Source organism: Schistocerca piceifrons, chromosome 3 (assembly GCF_021461385.2).
Source record: "Schistocerca piceifrons isolate TAMUIC-IGC-003096 chromosome 3, iqSchPice1.1, whole genome shotgun sequence".
Taxonomy (NCBI): domain Eukaryota; kingdom Metazoa; phylum Arthropoda; class Insecta; order Orthoptera; family Acrididae; genus Schistocerca; species Schistocerca piceifrons.
In genome coordinates this window covers 332,204,767-332,226,555 of record NC_060140.1, presented here as the reverse complement: position 1 = coordinate 332,226,555, position 21,789 = coordinate 332,204,767, and the positions used below count along the sequence as shown (strand labels likewise).

Here is a 21,789-nt window from a genome sequence, read left to right as displayed (position 1 = left end):
GCAATCCATGAAAAAGTTGTCATACAAAGGAGCCACCCTGGTCCACAGGGCCTTACCCCTGATCTGCTTGTATGTCTGCCCCTCAAAGGTAAAGTAGCTGTTTGCAAGTACAAAATTGATTAAGGTGAGCAGGAAGGATGTCATAGATTCAGAATAAGGAGGGTGCTAGCTCAGGTAATGTTCAGCAGCAGACAGACCATGTATATGAGGAATATTGATATAGAGGAAGAAGATATCAATTGTGACAATCAAGGTTTGTGGTGGGAGTGGGATGGGCATGGATTTCAGACGATCTAGGTAATAATTGGTGTATTTAATATAGGAAGGAAGTCTTTGTACTATAGGTTGCTGGTGTTGATCAACTAAGGCAGTTGGTGCTTTGGAGTTAGCAACTATGGGATGGCTAGGGTGACTGGGTTTGTGGATCTTTAGTGAGAGGGTAAAAGGTGGAGGTGTGTGGTTTGGGTAGAGTAAGAAGTTATATGGTTTGAGGTGTTAGTCCTTGTGAGAGGCTTGGGGTTTTAAGGAGGGACTGTCAGTCAGTTTGTATCACAGGGATGGGATCTTGATGGCAGATGATGTATGTAGAAGTGTTGGAAAGCTGGCAAAAACCAGACAGACAGGAGCTGGAAAATTGAACCTCTATGACCAGTCCATTTCCTTGCAAAATCCTTTGTCCACTGCAAGGATAATGGTGGAGTCACCAGTTTTTAGGGGATGGGGAGCCTGGAGTTCTGTAGAGAACAGCTTAGGATCATGTTGCAAAGATCTGAGAAAGGAATGTGAAGCAATGCTGGAAGCTAAGAATTCTTGGAATGCTTGAAAGAGTGACTTCACAGTAGTGGTGATGGGTCAAGTTGGGATCATGGTCAGAACTGTTCACGACAGGGTTCAATGTCACATTTGCTGTTGGAAAGAGTTTGAGATTGGGTTGCAAAATGATATTTCCAGTTGGTCTTGACCAAAGCAGCATGGTTAAATGCAGGTCTATCGATGAAAGTGAGACCCTTGAACAATACAGATAATTCAGGAGGAGAGAGGACCTCAAATGAGAGGCTGAGAACAATGTACTGTTGTGGGCTCTTGTGATCATGAGTTGTCATTATTCTCAAAGGCAGTGGTGAAGATTGAGGGAAGTTCAGAAGGTTGGCCAGCCTTGATATAGAGAAGAGGAGTGGTGGTTGATGGTATGGCAGTTTAGGAAGCTGGAGAGGGACAGGAATGGAAATACCCCTATTGAAGTAGTTTAGGTGAAGTTAGGACAGCTTTTTCAGGTCTGGTCTGCTGTTGTAGTCTGAAGCTGGCTTGGCAGATGATACCAAGCCAAGGAAACATGAAGGGCATGTAACTGTGTGATTCTGTAGAATTTAGAAATGTGATGGAGCCAAAATAGGCAGATGAGACATATAGGTCACAGACAGTAGGGTAAATGCAAGAGATGGCTGTACTTGAATCTGTAAGATGAGCTATTGTAGAGAGTAATTACATCCAGAAAGAGGAACTTTGAGTGTCAGATCTTTCTGGGTAGTTCCCAGGGACGAGCAGGTGTCAAGAAACAACATTTGGACTCTTAGTTTAGATGGTGCAAAAGCAAGTTTTTGAAAAGAGAGAAGAGTTTGGAGTATAAGAGACAGTGTGAGTGGTGAAAAAGAAGCAGGAGTGGTTGGGGGGGGGGGGGGGGGGGGTGAGAGGAAAAAGGAAGACAAGCAAGGGAAATGCTCAGAAAAATGTAGAAAAACTGGCACAAAAATCATGAGAACAGACAAGGGTTCACAAGAGTCAACAATGAGTAGGCGAGGATTTCTCACAAGAAAAATGGACTGTATGATAGGAAACAATTATGACAGAAAAAATTATGACGGTAAACTGTGATTGAGAAATTTCATGGAAAAGACAAGAAAGCAGCAGAAAGCTTAAAAATAGGGCAAACAGAAAGAGAAAATCATGGGAGAAAACAGAACCTCTGTGTTTAGGATATAACATAATACAGGAGATGGCAGTAACAGTTGATCAGTGCAGTTTGGTGAAAAGCAAATGACCAAATATGTGGAAGAATCATGTAGAAGCAAGGTAAGTGAAGAGAACAAAAGAAATTAAAAGTGCTGTAAAGTTTTCAAATAAATCAGCAAAAGATGATCGGAAGAGAGCCCTGCAGTGATATAGTGAACCATAAACAAAGAGTTACAAGCAAATCCATAAATAACAATGGACCCATCCATACACATGGAAATCAGTACTAGGAAAGATGTTGGAGGAAGATGTGGTTAACACAGGTGGTACAGATAAATAAAGGAGCAAACTATCACAAATAGTTGACAGTTTGAGCAACATAGCAACAACAAAGACTGACAAGGGGGTTACATAATTAGGAATGATGGCTACAGGAGCAAATGTATCAATAAAAAAACCAGTAATCAATTTTTGAAAGTATAATATAATTGCATAGATAAAAGACCCATTCACCATGTGACAGCAGAAGAAAACACATATAAAAATTAAGTAAATATGCAAGTTTTTGCAGCCATGGCACCTTTTTCTACCAGATGGGATGAAGGGTCCAGTGACTAACAAGTAACAGTACTTACATTTTGACAGTTACCATGCTTTCCATCACAAATATTCCCTCCCAAATAGGATTGGCATCTGACTCAATTCATGTCCGATTTCCCGGACATCACATCCAATCCCAGTAAAAATGATACCTCCAGAAAACAACTTAGAAATACAGCTCTTGTCATTCAGTACAATCCTGGACTTGAAGGTATTAATCAGCTCTTCAACAAGGCTATGACTTCCTGAAATCCTGCACTGAAATGATGTCCGTTCTGTCTGACATTTTGCCGACCACATCTACTATAGCTCTTTGTCACCACCTCCCCTCTAATGTCCACAATATCCCGGTTAGTCACTATGCTCCTTCTGCACCAATTTCCCTACCATATGGCCCCTACCACTATGAGTGTCACCACTATAAGATTCCCATTATGCACCCTCCTACCACCACCTATACCAGGCCTGTAACTAGCAAAAGAAATACTATTGATGGTATTGTCACCCGAAAAATGACATGTTGTGTACCAGCTGGTACATAAACACTGTTCAGCCTTCTATATTAGCAAAACAGAATATCCTTTTGCAGAGAATTCTCTACAATACGACAGTCATGACCTGAGTGCCATTTTCACCACACAGTTCTTCTGGATTCTCCAATTTGACAGCAGTCTCCCCGAGCTGCACAGGTGGGAATTGGCATTACTACATGTCCTTAGTTCTCCCCAACCACTTAGCCTTGTTTTATGTTAATTTCTTTTGTCTCAGCATTTCTTCTCAGTAACTATTCCGTTCTTCACTTCCTTTTAATTTTCTAAACCTTTTATTCCCCTCCCCCCCCCCCCCCCCCCCGCCCGCCACTTCACATGCCTACCATGCATAATGCACTTAGTTTTCCACTCTTATTAACTCTTGCACATTTTGTCAGTAATTTCTGTCTAGCTTATTACCATATCTTCCACCTTTAAGCTCTCAGGTTTTCAAATCTCATCCACTGCAGTCCCTAACAATCAATCTTTCCTTCTCATCAAGTCCAGTAAATCTCTGGGGTTCTGGGTGATTTATCCATAATTTTCCTATTTTCCTAAACCTGACAGTCTTTTTCCTTCATCCTTCTTCCTTCCCCTTCAACCCTTCTCCCAGAAGAAGGAGACACTGGTCTTGAAAGCTTGCACATTTCCTTAAGTTTTTCCTGTTGCCATTTGGTGAATAGATTTTTTATCCATCCAACTGTATTATTTTTTCAAAAACTGATTATTTTTGTTGACATAAACTATATGTACACTATGTCAAAATATAACAGGTTAAAATGAGCTAATACTTCCATAATAATTTTATTCATACCATATACTGTAGATAATACTTTACAGTTCTTGCCTCATTTTTGTGACTGCAGGTGAGAAAAAAAATTTTTACATGGTACCAAAGGTTCAGCAGGGCAAAATTCTCACTCCCTTACATGAAATGCATGCAAAGGATGGTCAAGATATCTTCACAAAGAGGTTCACTGATACATGTGAAATTCAATGCTGTCAACCAAGGAAAGAAGAGCCTACAAGATCAAAGAGTCCACCATTAAAATATCATGTTTTGAAACATGATAATCAGCAGCAGGGGGTGTACTTAAAAGTGTTTTTGTCAATACTTTTTGTATCTGAAAAAGTGTGAAAAGAATCAGACAGTTGAGCTTCACAGGTAAAAGCACATAAAACATGAGGCGTAAGCACATTCTCCAATAAGGCTCAGTGATGAAACAAGCTCATTTACAAGAAAATCCACTTGCTATAGCAGTTGCCCTGTTAAGAATCTCAATGCCAAATTAAATATACAGGATATGTATGAGTTGTTTGAGTAGAAGCATCCAAAAGTGAAAGTTAGTTACCAGTTTCATTACCAACTTTTTAATGAAAATTTCAAGCTATCATTTGGGTGACCACACATGCCAACATAATGAAGCAGAAAAGCTTTGATCTCAGTAATGTGAACAAAAGACGTCCAGCTGTAGAATACATTGTTCACTTATGAAGTAATTAGTTCTATTCTGGTATGAAAATGGAAAGTGAAGAAGGAAGTAAACATCCCAGTAATTAAACAACAGCAACAGACAATATGCAAACACTCAGCTGCTTGTTTCTCCATTTCAAAAATTGTTTTATTTGAGGCAAGTAATAGTGAATCTATTCTGTATTCATGATATCAAGAAAACCATTGCTGTTTGTTATATGTCCTGGCGGACTTCAGTGCAATTAAGGGAGTCTTGAAAAAATGGCTCTAAAGTGTTCATAAAATAACAGAACTTATTAATAGTACAAAAAACAAATTCACCATAAGGAAATATATTATTCAACAGCAATCACAGATTATGGAACTTGGTGGTTGGAATATTATAATAAAAATTTCATTTCTGAAGAAACTAACAAAAAACCAGTGCCTCAAGAGAATAAAGTTAAGTCCCTCATCTAATCATTTCCCATTTCAATTACAGGCCAGACCTTTGAGGCATGTGGTAGCTCTGTCATACGTTAATGGTTTGTTTCAGCATATTTTCTAACTGGCTCATTGTCGGCATGATTCAGTATTGCCAACAGTGCCTACTTACCTTCTGAGGTTGGTCCATGATGAGTGAAACAGAGATAATAAAAAGTGTTCTGATGATGTAAAAGGAATGAAATAATAATTAAATGAACATTTTTCTTGTTTCAAATAAATTTACGTTTCTTTTACAATAATAATATGAGAAGAAGTGAGACTTTTTCAAAAGGATGTAAATCCTTGAATTTAGGCATCTATCACACTTTTTATAAAATATTTTTGATTCGTGTTTATATACTTTATGTATGTAATAAGACTACATCATTAAAAAGATGCTGTAATTGAGATTTGGTAGTATTAAACAGTTTTCTTCAAGTTTGCTCAAAACTATGTTTATTGGACTATGGCCCTTTTGAAAAAGAGTGATTCAAATGCTAATTCAGTTACACTACGTAGAGAAAAATTACAGAAACAAAAATGGAAAGAGGTTTATCAAGGGCACACAGCAAATGAAAAATTTGAAGTTTTCTTGAAAAGCATTCTTACAACATTAGGAAGCCAGTTTTTCTTCACAGCAGGTGAGAAAAACTTACGATGGAAGTCAATAAAATGTGTATCTAACATCTGCCATCAAATTTCATTTGCTATGAAGAGAGAGTTTCATTTAAAGCACAGGGCTAGCTCTAATCAAAACTTAAAAGTGCACTATACTCAATACTGCAATATTCTTCAGTGTGTTAACAAAAAGGCAAAAATGTATATGTACAAAAAATTCAAGATTCCAAGAACAAGACAAAGATGATTTGAAAGATTACTAGCAGGAAACAAACTCAGTAAGGTGAACTCCCAGATGGCAGCAGCAGTGAAATGAATGATACAAATTCTAATAGCTCATTAGGTCCCTGGCTCTGAGCACTATGGGACTCAACTGCTGTGGTCATCAGTCCCCTAGAACTTAGAACTACTTAAACCTAACTAACCTAAGGACATCACACACATCCATGCCTGAGGCAGGATTCGAACCTGTGACCGTAGCAGTCGCACGGTTCCGGACTGCGCGCCTAGAACCGCGAGACCACCGCCATTAGGTCCCTGATGGAGTAACTTTTTCTTGGTATGATGGTATCTCATTCAAAGTTCTAATATGTTGTGCTGACTTAGTAGCACCATCCTTGAGCTACCTTTGTAACTAGTTGACGAATCAAGGTGTATTTCCTGAAAGACTGAAATTTTTAGTAGTAACATCCATTTATAAAAGTGGATATAATATTTAACTCATCTCCCTCCTTCCTATGTTCTAAAAAATTTGTGAAGGTAGTTACAATAGAATATTGAACAATCTCTCTGAGCATAGCTTTTTAACAACAACTACGTTTGACTTCTGTAAGGACTTCTCTTCTGAGAAAACAAAACATTATCTTATGAACTCAATTCTAGCAGGACAGGACTAAACAAGAAAAACTGCCCTGTTGGAATTTTCTGTGAGCTTATCAAAATCTTTGATTGTGTAGATCATAAAATTCTACCAGGGAAACTGACACTGTAGTCTTGTCTTAACAACAGAAAGCAGAGGATCACATCAGCAAGAGATATGACAGAAAAAAGATCAAATTCAGACAAGGGAAAAAATTAAATATGGTGTGTCGCAAGGTTCTTGACCTAAATAATGATTTACTCAGACAACTGGAGGATTATTCTGAAACTGTAATGTTTACTAAAGACTAGTGTCTTGATAAAGAGTTTGAACACGTCAATACCAGACTCAGACAGGTGAATACTGGAAGAACAGGCTTACAACAGGTTCATGGCTAACAGCCTAACCCATAATCTTACAAAAAACTTATATTACACAATTCCAAACAAATAATAACGGCTTATAGGAATCAGAAGTAGAGATTAGTAGGCAGACGCTGGATGAGGCTCCATATTTGAAGTTATTGGGTATCCAGATGGATAATAAATGTAGAGGCAACAGAATTAAAATGCTCAGTTCTGTCTGCATTGCAGTTACGAGTCTTTCTCACTGTGTTAGCGTGCAGACAGGACTGCAAGCATACTTTCATTCAGTACTATCCGCATACATAGTATTCTGGGGCAATGCAGCTAAGGTGTAAAAAGTATTTATCCTACAGAAGCATGACACAAAAATATATAATAATAATAATAAAGCATGAAATAAGAAGACAAAAACTGAACATTTTCCAGAAGCTTCTTCGGGGACCTAGAGATCTTTACACTTATCTTCTAATAGATATACTTCCTAATTGAATTTCTTCTTAATAACAAGAGTGAATTATGATGAACTCTATAATTTTCAGTGACAATACTAGAAGCAAAAACAATTTTATTATAGACTATGCATCCTTCAGGGTTTTAGAAGCATGTTTTATAATCCAACGTAAAAGTTGTTGCAACGAGCTGGTGTGACCGGGCGGTTCTAGGCGCTACAGTCTGGAACCGCGCGACTGCTATGATCGCAGCTTCAAATCCTGCCTCGGGCATGGATGTGTGTGATGTCCTTAGGTTAGTTAAGTTTAAGTAGTTCTAAGTTCTAGGGGACTGATGACCTCAGAAGTTAAGTCCCATAGTGCTCAGAGCCATTTTTTTGTTGCAACGATACTAACAATGAGAGGTACCTACTGCTGCTTCCAAACCAGCAGAGGGCAAGTGCACAATCTCTTAAATGGCTCATCTGCACAGGGATCTCATTGCACACCATTACTTTATGCCCTTACATAAATGATTATTAAGCTGGCCTATGAGGTCAGTCAGCGAACTACAGATATATAAGAGTAAATGGAGCAACGACATCGAGAATTATGGATATTAATGTATGTTTAGCACACATCAGATGTATATCATTGCTTTATTCATAGATACGTGCTTAGTTGTGAGTGATGGTCCTACATATAATCATCCAGTTGAATCTGTGAATAATTTTAGCACAGCAGTGGCAGGAAATAATAAACAGTTAACTACATCACAGTCACTTTAATTCAACTATGTTCACAGCTCACAAACTTATAAACCAAGCCTAGCTTCTGAACAATACTATAGGTCTGATCCTGCCTCAGAATCAAAACACATGTGGCCCCAGGCCGTTCTAGCCCACCTTGTCTTCATGGGTCCCAGCACAACACAGACCACAATCTGTGCCTTGCACCTCTGTCCTGCATTTTGTCATGTGACACATCATTCTAGTCAAATTAACATCCATATACCTGACCATAATTCAGTTATAAACACCTTTCACAATATACAAATACTTAGACCAAATACATTATACAATTCTGTAAACTTATTCTATCACCTACTATTATATTTTCTCATTGCAATTATTTTTATTTTAATATATTGCACGGACTGCAACAGCAATCGCTTGTCAAAACAACTACTTAATTCTTTCTTGCCCTTTTTGCAGTAGATTATTCAGTCCTTCTGTAAGTATTAATACATAAAATTATTATTAAATGAATACAGAAAATGAAATATTGGTACAAATTACCCACACAAAGACTAATAGCTTCATGTATTTGTAGATGACTCCATTTTATGTGCACAGTTTCACCTGTTATGTTACATTGTGACAAATCAAGTGGATCCTGTCCGCCTTTTATGTTTTTCTACTCCCATGACTAACCAAAAATTTTCTCTAAATCTTACCTTATTTTTGACATCTGAAACCTGGTTGGTAGGCACTCAGAGAGCGCACACAATAAAGTTATGATTGTGGATGGGGCCATAAACAGTGACTGAGTTGCGCAATCAAACACAAAACTTTATTTTTCTAAGAACCACTTATTTGCACATTGCTTTAAAAGATCACAACTAGACAATATGGCTGAAGGCCTAGTTAAAGAAAACTTGATATGCTTTCTGGGCTGACGGCCCAAAACCACACCAAAAACAAGAAAAGCTGAATGCCTGACTTCGAAATTAAAATAATAATAATAATAATAATAATAAATTAAAAAAATAAAAGTTAAAAAAACATGTGATTGAAAACAATTAGCGGCTGAATGCCTACACTACAGTCTGAAGGACAAATATAATTAAAACACATGAATAAACAATTTTTCTAACCAAGAAATTTCTTTTTAAACTTGCAGCAGAATGTCTGAAAGCCTAATTACAGAAAAATTAACTTATTACGTGGCTAAAGGCCACAAACAAATCTAAAACAACGGATGAAGGCCTGAACAACAAGTCAGACAAACAATTTAAAATAAACCCCTTCCTTCTTGTAAAAAATTTTCCTTTAAAGAATACACATGGCTGAAGACCTTATTAAAAGGGGTTCAAGTAAATCCTCAGCTGAAGGCCACATATAACACATCGAACAACTAACAGCTTAAGGCCTGGATTACAAACAATTTCAGATAGAACAAATTTCAAGGACAAAAATTTTTTAAAAATAAAATCAATCCTCAAAATTTTAATTTAACATGATTGAAGGTCTTTATATAACATTTAAAAAGAACTGAATTAATACACAGCCGAAGGCCTCGCACAATCTAAAACAAACAGAACAAGTGGTGCCCAGAAGCGTTCCAAGGGTCGGCCTGAGAAGGAAGCTCAAATGTAACGAGAGGTGAGACAGGCAGCCAAAAGTTGAAGTTAAATAATCTGATGGCAACCCAAACTAGAGATGGCCCAAGGACCGACCAACAGTTTCACCAATTTCCTTCCGTCCGACCAATGGCACAACGATGGAAAATATCGGACGAGGATAAGGATACGAACAGCACTACATCTTCAGAAATTGGCGTCTAAAAACAGCCAACTGAACAATAATCACTCTAAGCAAAACATGAACCAAACAACTTAAAAGGCTGCCAAACTACATGCCATGCCAGACAGCATCAACACGATGAGGAAAGGCACACTGCTGGAAAACTACGCTAACCACCAGGGCAGGTAAATGGGGCATTAGCGACCACAGGGCAGAAAATACCACTGGTGCACTTCACTGGCAAATAACAGTCAATTTAATAATTAACCACAGTATAGGAAGATGGCTGCAAGATTTCGCTGACTCCAACATATCATACGTTGCTGCTAGTCCGAACGGCCCAGGGAGCAACAACCGCAAATGAACGAAGAGATTTCACAATAGTTGAGGTTTCATAACAGGTTAACTGATCACTCAGCTTCAGCATACAGGTTCGGTGGGAAATGAACTTGGTCGCTCTCGCAGCTAGTGCCTCACGATCCGACAGTGCATGCATGCTGCCAGCGGTCCTGGCCTGGCTCCGCGCCGCGGAGACTTCCTTGATGCTCCATCTCAACCGACTGACCACCACACACACCACCACCACCAAGAAATACTAGCAGCCACACCAAAGATAGTACAACAGTACCAGTATCGATAAGCACTGCTGCTGCCACTCAAGGAGGCAAGCCAGCAACTTTGTTATGCCAATAAGTAAGGAAGAAACAAGACACCATTCGATGTGACAAAATGCCAAAGAACAAATGGCATGAATGTGAGCTGCACACGGCTCAACATCTTTATGAGAGTAAGTCAAAAATTAGTTATCTGGACTTTTCATAAAATACTTTATTTGCTTAAAAAATACAGTTTGATTTACACATTATTTTTCAATATAGTCTCCCTTCTTTGAAATGCACTTGGTTCAGCAGTCCATAAGCTTGTGTATTCCTGTCAAACAGGTTTCCAGTTGGTTGCAAAGCCCCTGGTGCAAGGCTTCATGTACCTCTGTGTCTGAGGTAAATCAGTGACCTCATAAAGTGTCTTTCAGGGGTCAAACAATTGAAAGTCTGATGGAGCAAGATCATAACTGTACAATGGATGTTCCAGCAACTCAAAATCCAATTTCTGGATGGCTTCAAGGGTGAGTTGAGAAGTGTGAGGATGGGCGTTATCGTGAAACAGCAATACCTTTTATGACAAAAGACCTCACTGTTTGCTGTGAATTCCTGTTTTAAGTTTGTTGGTCAACAGTGCACAGTAATAGTCTTTGTTCACGGTTTTCCCCTTCTCCATGTAATCTTTTCTTTCAGTATACGCCCTTTTGCGTCCCTAAACACAGTTAGCATATCATTTCCTGTTCATGTTGCAGACTTGAATTTTTCCTTCTCTGGTGATCTGGGATGCTTCCACTCCATTCTCTGGCATTTTGATTCTGGCTTGTAGTGATAAGTCCACATTTCATCACAGGCCACTATTCATTCCAAAAACAACTTGCCTTCTCTGTTGTAATGGTCGACTAAGCATTGGCAGATCTTGAGATGTTCGAGTTTGTGTTCTTCAGTGAATTGTCATGGAACCAATCAAGAACAAACTTTAAGGAAGCCAGGTTCATTATGGATGATATAATAGGCAGAACCATGACGGATGTTCAATGCAGATGCTACACCATCAATAGTATCTCACCCATTCATCAAAGTCATCAATTGAGTTTGTTACATTTTGTCAGCCACTGTGGATGTTGACGGGTGCTATGCTTTCTCTTTGTGCATCACATTTCTCTGGACACTTTTGAAATTCTCATTCACTCAAAAACATTTGACCACTGCAATATTCTGTCTCCCTACTGTGGTAACAGTCTATGATGAATTTCAAGCCCTTTCACTCCTTCTGACCAAAGAAATCATATCACTGCGCTTCGTTCTTCCTTCCTCCAAACTGCCATTGGAGTGGATATGTTTATGCTGCCACTGCCAGCTCACTTCTGGTGCAGTGAAGGTCAAGTGAGGCACATGGCATCACCATAGTACCAACTGTAAACACTCACTCATGGAACACAGTGCAACTACTACAAAAGTGTTTCTAAGAAAGTCTAGATAATTTTTGACTTACCATCATATCTAGTAAAATGTAGCACCTACCTGTAAACCTCAAGTTCTTGTTTAGCTTGCATTTCTCTGGAATTTATTATTCACATTATTGTTTCAAGTGCTCTGATTCCATATATGTTATTAGTTATCATTAGGACACTGTTAATTAAAATGTACAGTTAATTAAAGTTAGCACAGCAGTTCACTACAGCCAAAAGCCTATGAGTCAATGAGGATAATTTCATGAAGTGGTCTACATCATTTGAAAGTATAGCTTTCCAACTTTCCTGTAAAGTAATTTAAATTACAGAGAAATAATTATCTTCTGCAATAATTAAACTGGAAGTTATGAATTACCCTTTTTTCCGTTGCAGGTTTCATTAAAACCACTATTAAATTTTGTACTTTGATGACTTAGTTTTGTTACCTTCATTTTTCCATAAAAACTGACATTCTGTATTAATTAATTAGATCGCTAATTAATAAATTCATGTGATCTATCATCATTTGAAATATGGTATGCATTCCTGTAAAGGAGGTAGTTCACATAACAGAAGAAAAGTAGTCTGCTCTTATTTTTCTAAATTTGTAACCAGCAACATTTTTTGTAATTCCAGTGATTCTCATAGTTTATTGAAAACTCTGTAATGCTGTTCTGTGATACTAATACTGTAATCATCAATGGAGACTTTTATCATCCAATAATTAAATGGGAAAATTACAGTTCTGTTAGCCATGGGCATGATAAGACGTTCTGTGAAACATTACAAAATGCCTTCTCTGAAAACTACTTAGAACTGCTACTTAGGAACCCCCCTTATGAAGAAAATATATTGGATCTAATGGCAACAAATATACCAGACCTCTTTGAGGATGTTCACATCAATAGTGGTATCAAAACTGGTGGTTGTGTCAACAATGATTACCAAAGTACAAAGGACAACTAAAACAAGTAGAAAGATACTAGATAAAAAATCGGTAGTGTCACATCTCAATGAGGAACTTGAAACTTGCAGCAAGGGCAGGAGCATATAGAGGAACTATGGCTCAAGTTTAAGAATAGTTGACCATGCACCAGACAGATATGTACCCAGTAGAACAGTGCATTATGGGAGGGAAGCTCCATGCTATACAGTCACTGTAAAGAAATTTCTAAGGAAACTGAGGTTACTGCATAATGTGGTAAAACAAAGTTAGGGCTATAGATAGACAGATGCTGAATGAAATGCATTTGGCTGTCAAGAGAGCAAAACATGACATCTTCAATGTCTACCATGACAGAGTATTGTCAAATGATATTTCACAAAACCCAAAGAAATTCCTGTGGTATATAAAGGCTGTTAGTGGTACCAATGTTAAGATCCAGTCCCTAGCAAATGACACAGGAATTGAAATTATGGGTTGCAAAGCAAAAGCTGAAATATTTAACTCCATTTTCAAATGTTTCTTTACAAAGGAAAACCCAGGAGAATTGGCTCAATTTAATCCTCTTACCAATGAAAAACTGAATGAAATTATTATTAGTGTCAGCGTTTCTCAGAAGCAGATGAAATTGTTAAACTGAACAAAGCTCCAGGGCCTGATGGAATCCCCATCAGATTCTATACTGAATTTGTAGCTGAGTTAGCTCCTCTTCTAACTAGAATCTATCATAGATCACTCAAACAAAGACCTGTGCTTAATTCTTGGAAAAAAAAATACAGGTCACACCCATCTACAAGATGGGTAGCAAAAGTGATCTACCAAACTACTGACCAATATCCTTGACATTGTTTTGTTATAGAATCCAAGAACATATTCTGAGCTCAAACATATTGAGGTACCTTGAAACGAATGACCTCCTCAATGCCTACCCACATGCATTCTGAAAACATCAATCAAATGAAACCCAAATCGCACTTTTTTCTCACATGACATACTGAAAGCTTTGGATTAAAGCAGTCAAGTAGACACAGTATTTCTTGATTTCTCAAAAGCATTTCACTCAGTCCCACACCTATCCATATTGTCAAAAGTATAATCATATGGGGTATCAAGTAAAATTTGTGACAGGATTGAGGACTTTTTGGTAGCAAGGACATAGCACGTTATCTAGGATGGAGAGTCATCGTCAGCTATAAAAGTAGGATCAGGTGTACCCCAGGGAAGTGTGTTGGGACCCTTGCTGTTCATGTTGTATATCTATGACCTTGCAGACAATATTGATAGTAGCCTCAGAATTTTTGCAGATGATGTAGTTAGCTATGATACTGAAAGAAGCTGCATAAATATTCAGACAGATCTTAATAAGATTTCAAAGTGATGCAAAGATTGGCAACTTGCTTCAAATGTTCAGAAATGTAAAATAATGCACTTCACTAAACAAAAAAGCATAGTATGCTATGACTATAATATCAATGAGTCGCTGCTGGACAATTCCAGCCAACTCATACAAGTACCTGGATGAAATGCTTTGTAGAGATAAGAAATGAATGATCACTTAGGCTCAGTATTGGGTGAAGCAGGTAGCAGACTTTAGTTTATTGGTAAAATACTGGGTAAGTGCTATCAGTCTACAAAGGAGATTGGTTACAAATCATTCGTGCAACTGGTTCTAGAATACTGCTCAAGTGTGTGGGACCTGTACCAAATAACACTAACGGGGGATACTGAACATATACAGAGAAGGGCAGCATGAATGGTCACAGTTTTGTTTGACACATGGGAGTGTGTCACATAGATACTGAAGGAACTGAACTGGAAGACTCATGAAGACAGACGTAAACTACTTCAGGAAAGTTTGTTAACAAAGTTTCAAGAAATGGCTTTAAATGACGATGCAAGGTATATATTACAATCCCTGACATATCGCTCATATAGGGACCATGAGGCTAATATCTGAATAATTACCACATTCACAGAGGCATTCAAACAATCATTCTTCCTGCACTCCATACATGAATGGAATGGGAAGAAGCCCAAATAACTGATATAATGGGATGTACCCTCTGACATACAGCTCAGGGTTGCTTGAATGAGTATAGATACAGATGCAGATGTAGGAACAGTAAATTCCAACCTAGCCATTTTTCAAACTATTATGTAGTTTTCTAAATAAGAATTTATTCTTATATCTGTCTATTAGACATCAATCAAAGTAGTCAGTTCACAGTTTGAATGCAAACAAGTAACACCTGTGACGTGTGCACTGTTGTTGCTTGTCCCACACCATAATTATGTACATCCTGTTCAGGAAAATATGAGCACCTAAAATTGCAAATCTCAGGAACTTTAATATTTAATTACTTTTGAGTGAATTCAGTACGTAAGATTAATGAATACTCTGCCTGAACTGTGATGTGATCAACAAGTACTGTGTACTATCATTGTCATCAGATTGAGCTATTTTTAGACTCAGTGATTTATGTTTTGGACTGATTTAAATGAACTACCAGAGTGTACTTGTCTTTAACAGCAGCTGTGATAACTGAGAACTGTAACAATTTCATATAAATATGAAATGTTTATTTTGGGTCACAATTAAAAACTTGACCACTACAAATGTGGATGTTAGCCTGACGACTTGTGCTAATTATCTTTCATGATGTAAAAACTGGTCACCATAATTAATAAGTGAACTGCGCATGAAATAAAATGTGAGTGTTAATGTCAACAAAAATATTGTGTCACGTACATCAATAACAAACACTATCCTACACTCAATTAGATTTTTAACTCTATGGTGATCAAAATTGATGCTACTGAGGACAGACTACAAAATTCAGATCTGTTCCATCACAAAGTCTACAACAGATTGCCCAAGACATGAGGTAGGATACTGAAAATCTTCAAATATTAAAAAGTAAAGTAAAGAACACCTTGTTAGCCACTCCTTCTACAATTCATCAGAATATTTGCACGGGCCACTCAGACTCCAAGATGAGAAGGAAGCATCTGTTGTGTGTGTGTGTGTGTGTGTGTGTGTGTGTGTGTGTGTGTGTGTGTGTGTGTGTGTGTGTGTGGCAGTTTATCAGTGGGTTGTTTAAACTGGAAGAAGTGATCCAAGCTGTTAAGCCAATAGTCCCATTCTCCATCACACAATAGTCCACGGCTATGCACAGTATTAGTTTCACTGACCTTACTGTGACAATTACCTTATAGTGTAATGACAAAGCTTCGGTGGCAGTGACATTCCTGCAGCTTTGGGACACAGAATTCAAATGCAATTGTTTCTGACTAAGCTGTCTGGGGCACTCACATTCAATATCAGCCAGGGAGCATTTGAAATGGGTGTGGGATGCATTTCCTCCATTCCTGCTATCTTATGGGGAGTGCATTGTACAGCATGGTTTGTGTGTTGTCAGTATGAGGCAAAGGAGAGTAATTCTCCTCCAGCCAGTGTACGATTTTGTATTTTAAGTAAATAAATCATTTATTTTATAATGTAATTCCTTTTTAATAAATATAATTCATCATTTATTTCCAGTGAGTAGATTCCATCCTTTAAGTGTAAGATCTGCAAAATACTGACCACAGTGAGACACATTATCTTAGTGATTCTTAACTATGTAGTGAAATATCAACATTCATTGCACTGGTTTGTCAGTGCAGTACCACTCTTAAAAAAATTTACAATACAGGGTGCATCAAAAAGAATCATCTGATCTGGCACGTCTATATTTCTGAAACTGATAAACATATAGAATGTATTTTTTTCTTCGATGAATGGTAAACTCAAAAAGTTTTTCTTTTTTTCATACCTTTTCATAGTGGTTCAATATGCCCCACTTGAGATGCATGGTATATGCCAATGGAATATTCAAGTTGTTTCCACACTACACAGATTCCACAGTTGCTGTTATGCAATGTCTCAGTACGACTTTGTGTGATTGTTCCATACCCCACATTTTCACATTATGACGGTTCTCCTTTCCATTTAAATGGAATGTTGCCTCATCACTATGCACTAAGCATTGAAGAAAACTGTCATCCTCCATCTTGTCAAGAACAAAGTTACAGAACTCCATACACTGTTGTCTGTCACCTTCACAAAGAGCTTGCAGTGGCTGAATTTTGTATGGTTTCATGTGTAAACATCGACACATCACACACTGGATGGAGATCAGGCATGTTGAGCTGTTGAGCTGCATGGCGAACAGATTTCTGCAGACTGCTCGTGGAACTATGGCAGATACATTTGACATCTGTGTCAGACATTCAGGGAGGGCCCAGTGATTTGCCTTTACATAAACAACTGTTTCTCAGAATTGTTCATGCCATTGTCTAATGCTCTGTGGTGCAGGAGGATCCACACCATATCTAGTACAAAAGTCACGCTGAACGGTTTCTACTGACTCACACTGCACAAAATGTAGAACATAAAATGCTTTCTGTTGCCTGACACCACTTTTACTAGATCTGAGGAAGGTGCACACTGCTGCTACCTAGCTACCTAGCGGGAACCAAGTAAAACTTGAGAGTCTGCTCTTTCCAACAGTACATTGTTTATGCACATATCTCATATAACATAACTGCTATGATTTTCTTAAATCAGATGATTCTTTTTGAAGCACCCTATAGTATGAAAAGGATAGTTGCTACTCACCATATAACAGAGTTGCTGAGTCGCAGATGGGCACAACAAAAAGTCTGTAGGAAAGTGTACTTTTGGCCAACAAGACCTTCACCAGAAATAGACAACAGACACACACACACACACACACACACACACACACACACACTTGCCCAAATGCAACTCATACACACACGACCACAGTCTCTGGCTGCTGAGGCCAGACTGTGAGCAGTAGCACATGATGGGAGAAGCAACCAGGCAGAGCAGGAAAGGAGGGGGCTGGGGTGGGAAGGAGGAGAGATAGCAGAGTAGGGGTGAGGGACAGTAGATTAGATGGGGGGGGGGGGGGGGGTAGCGGAAAAGGAGAGAAGTAAAAAGACTGTGGGTGCGTTAGTGGAATAGAGGGCTGTATAGTGCTGGAATGTGAACAGAGGAGGAGCTAAATAGGTAAGGACAATGACTAACAAAGGTTGATGCCAGTAGGATTACGAGAACATAGGTTATATTGCAGAGTCCCTACCTGCACAATTCACAAAAGATGGTGTTGGTGGGAAGGATCCTGGTGGCACAGGTTGCTTCACAGCACAGAATTGGATCACATAATATGATCTCTCAGCAATGCAGTTATTAGTTTGTGCCCCAACACCCTTAGAAGCCACAAAATTGTTGTGGTCTTCAGTCCAAAGACTGGTCTGATGCTGCTCTCCAGGCCTCTCTAACCTGTGCAGGCTTCTTCATCTCTGAATAATGACTGCACCTGATATACATCTGAACCTGGTTACGGTATTCATTCCTTGGTCTCCCACTACAATTCTTATCCCTCACACTTCCCTCTGTTATGAAATTGGTGACTATGTGTCCTATCAACCAATCCCTCTTTAGTCCAGTTCTGCCAGAAGTATCTTTTTCTCCTATTAGATTCAGTACCTCTACAATAGCTAATCAATCTAACCATGTAATCCTTGGCCTTCTTCTGCACCACCACATTTCTAAAGCAGCTATTCTCTTCTTGGTTCAAGTTTATTATCCCTGTTTCGATGTTCCAGTTCTACACAAGGATACACTCCAGACAAATACCTTCAGGAAATACTTCCCAATGCTTAAATTGAAATTTACGTTTTATATCTTCTATGTTCCAACCATCATTAGTTATTTTGCTGCCAAAATAGCAGAACTCATGTATTAAGATTAGTAACTCATTTCCTAATCTAAATCACTCAGCATTGCTTTATTTAATTTGACTACATTCTATTACTTTTATTTTGCTTTTGTTACACACATACGTACACCTGTGCACCTACACTGTGCTGGCTGGAAAAACGATGTAGAATTAGACTGTCATTAGAATCCATCAAAGTTTTATTTCTTCTCCCTGAACTTTAATTCCCTCTTTAAATTTCTCCTTGGTTTCCTTTACTGCTGGCTCAAAGTATGTACTGAATAATGGGATAGGCCGCCGGGGGGGGGGGGGGGGGTGAGTATAAGCTACAAACTGGTCTCACTTTCTTCTTATACAATGCTTGCCTATGAAGTCATTTGTGCCTCATTACAGCAGTCTACCATCTGTACAAGTTTGTAAATACCTTTAATCCCCAAGATTTTATTCCCACTAACTTCAGATTTTCAAAGGGTGCATTCGAGCCATTACTGTCAAAAGCTTTCTCTAAACTATCTTCTACAATAAGTCACAGGTCAGTATGACCTTGCCTGTTCCTTCATTTCTCCAAAACCCAAACTGATCTTCCTACGTGATTGGCTTCTACCAGTTTTTTTCCATTCTTCTATAAATAATTTGTGTCAGTATTTTGCAAACATATGAAGTTGACGGTTCAATAGTATTCATATTTGACAGCGCCTGCGTTCTCTGAAACTGAGATTATTACATTCTTCTTAAAGTATATGTGTAATCAGCCTGAGCCTCATTATGAATATCCACTAACTTTGGATGAATTTTCATAATCCAAAACAAAGAAATTTATGATGTCATGATATTACAATTCATCTATGTTAATAAAACACACACAACATAACACCATTACTTTAGAAAGGTTAACAAACAAAACTATTCTGCAGATAAAATTGAAAACTTATGTACATTATAGCAAAACTTTTACCCTTGCAACACAAACAGAATTTCACTGATATAAATAGTGGGCAGAGACATTTTCTTCTTGCCCACCAATAAACTATGAGTGGGCACAGTCCATCCCACCAACAAAGTAGTAGCCACTATGATAATAGAGGAAAGGAGACCTATGTTGCCAATTAATTTAACAGTGATGGGATCAGACGATACAATAGAGGTATGGTGTCAAGAGTCATAGGAGAGGATGGTCACTTTAATGTAAAAAGAACAATAAGGAACTGGACTGACATGATATCTGCACACAGTATGTGAGTGCGCACAGTAAGTGAGTGATGAAAACTGCACTGACTGATGTAGAGGCAATAAATTCTGCATTTTAAAAATATACAAATGGGAAGAAATTGATGATGTAACCACTCAGCATGAAAACCACTTAATATGATTATACTAATGAATCATTTGCTTACACAAGGAAACTGTCAGTTAATAACCAATGATCCTTTGGAAAATGCACTTCATCACAGTCTGAAATTCATGAACTGCATCAGAAAAGGATGACCTCAAGCATAATCTGATAGACTGAAAGCTGAGGTACGGTGCTTCTGATAAAAGTGTAGCTTGTTTCAACGTGTAATATGGAATAAATATGAAATGAAAATTAAACAGCTCATTTCAAAAGCAATTTCTTTAAAAAAATCAACTTTTCTGTAACACATCTAACAAGGATTAGTAACTTGGGGATGGACATTTTCTCCCTTTGTATTAGTTATCAAGTCTAATTTCTCATAATAGCAACAATACATACCTGCTTCATCAAAACTGCAGCAACAGCCTCTTGTATTTGTTGCATTGATGAGTTGTAGCATTGATGATGTAAGGGGGTTGAGTAGCAGGTTACAGCCCACAATCACTGCAGCATCACATGTTCCATCATAAAAGCTGGAGGTAGCTTTTTCTAGTGCATAGATACTGGATGAGCAAGCAGTGTCAAGCATTATGCTTGGCCCTGAATGACAGAACATAAAAAGAGTTGAGAGTGTTTTGCACCATAATACAAAATTTTGGACATTTTAAATTTATGTCAACGAGGAAAGATGAGAACTGATACAGAATTGTTTTGATAACCGCTGAAGTACTCTAATATGCTTAAAATAGCACCTACACTCTTACAAAAACCACTGCTCTGAGAAAAGAAGTATCACTTTGTTAACTTGCACTGAAGTTTGAATATGTCTTACTTTTTCAGTTTGCCACCAGTTAGATTTCAAAAGAAAGTTATGGAATCAGGAGACAGAATTAGAAGGCTCCAAGACCAGTATTTGAAAGATGCAAATACTAATACCCGTCCAGCCATTCTTGTATAAATTGTCCAAAATTCCCTTAAACTGCATCCGTTGACTGGGACAGCTAATTACTTATACTGTCTTTATCTTAATAAACTCATTAAACAAAATTATATTAACAACAGCAATAATAACAATGAATTATAAAAATATTACACCATAATATAGTTCTAAAGTATCACTCCAGTTCTCATAATATTATAAATATTAAACATAAAGCACACTAGAAAATGACCAGTGGTCAACATATTTGAACCAAGCAATACAAACAGATCACAGAATATCAACAAGCCATTCTGACACAATGCTCCTAGACAAATAAAGGTACAGTGCATTAATCATTGATAGTTTCAAACAGCAACTTACACTTAAAGTACACAGATAAAATAAATATTTATCTTGTATTGATTACAGCTTTACAGAGTTGATATAATGTCATAAAAGTTTCTATAAAACAGGGCAGCCCAGCAAAACTCTGAAGTAAATGATAATTAATTGAAATCCTCAGCTGCCAACAGGTGTTGATGATATACCTCGATGGGGACAGCTGAAAATGTGTGCCCCGACGGGACTCAAACCCGGGATCTCCTGCTTACATGGCACATGCTCTATCCATCTGAGCCACTGAGGACACAGATGAATAGCGTGACTGCAGGGGCTTATCCCTTGCATGCTTTACGTAAGACCCACATTTCCAACTATCCACAATCTACATACGTAATGTACCTAACAGATATTTACGGATATTTGCCCACCCACTCATTACTCGCAAACACTAAAGTGACGATTCCCGTAAGAGTTCGGTGTGTGTGTGTGTGTGTGTGTGTGTGTGTGTGTCTCTCTCTCTCTCTCTATATATATATATATATATATATAAAAAGAAAGATGATGAAACTTACCAGACAAAAGCGCTGGCAGGTCGA

At 38.0% G+C, this 21,789-nt stretch overlaps 1 protein-coding gene across 1 annotated transcript in view; it reads right to left on the bottom strand.

Annotated features, from left to right (window-relative positions):
* LOC124788632 (fatty acid synthase-like) overlaps positions 1 to 21,789 on the bottom strand; it is a 507,799-nt gene that overhangs the window by 356,409 nt on the left and 129,601 nt on the right. Inside the window, exon 5 of the mRNA XM_047255903.1 lies at positions 20,329 to 20,529. Coding sequence (XP_047111859.1) covers positions 20,329 to 20,529 — 201 coding nt within the window. The remainder of the gene's footprint in view (positions 1 to 20,328; positions 20,530 to 21,789) is intronic.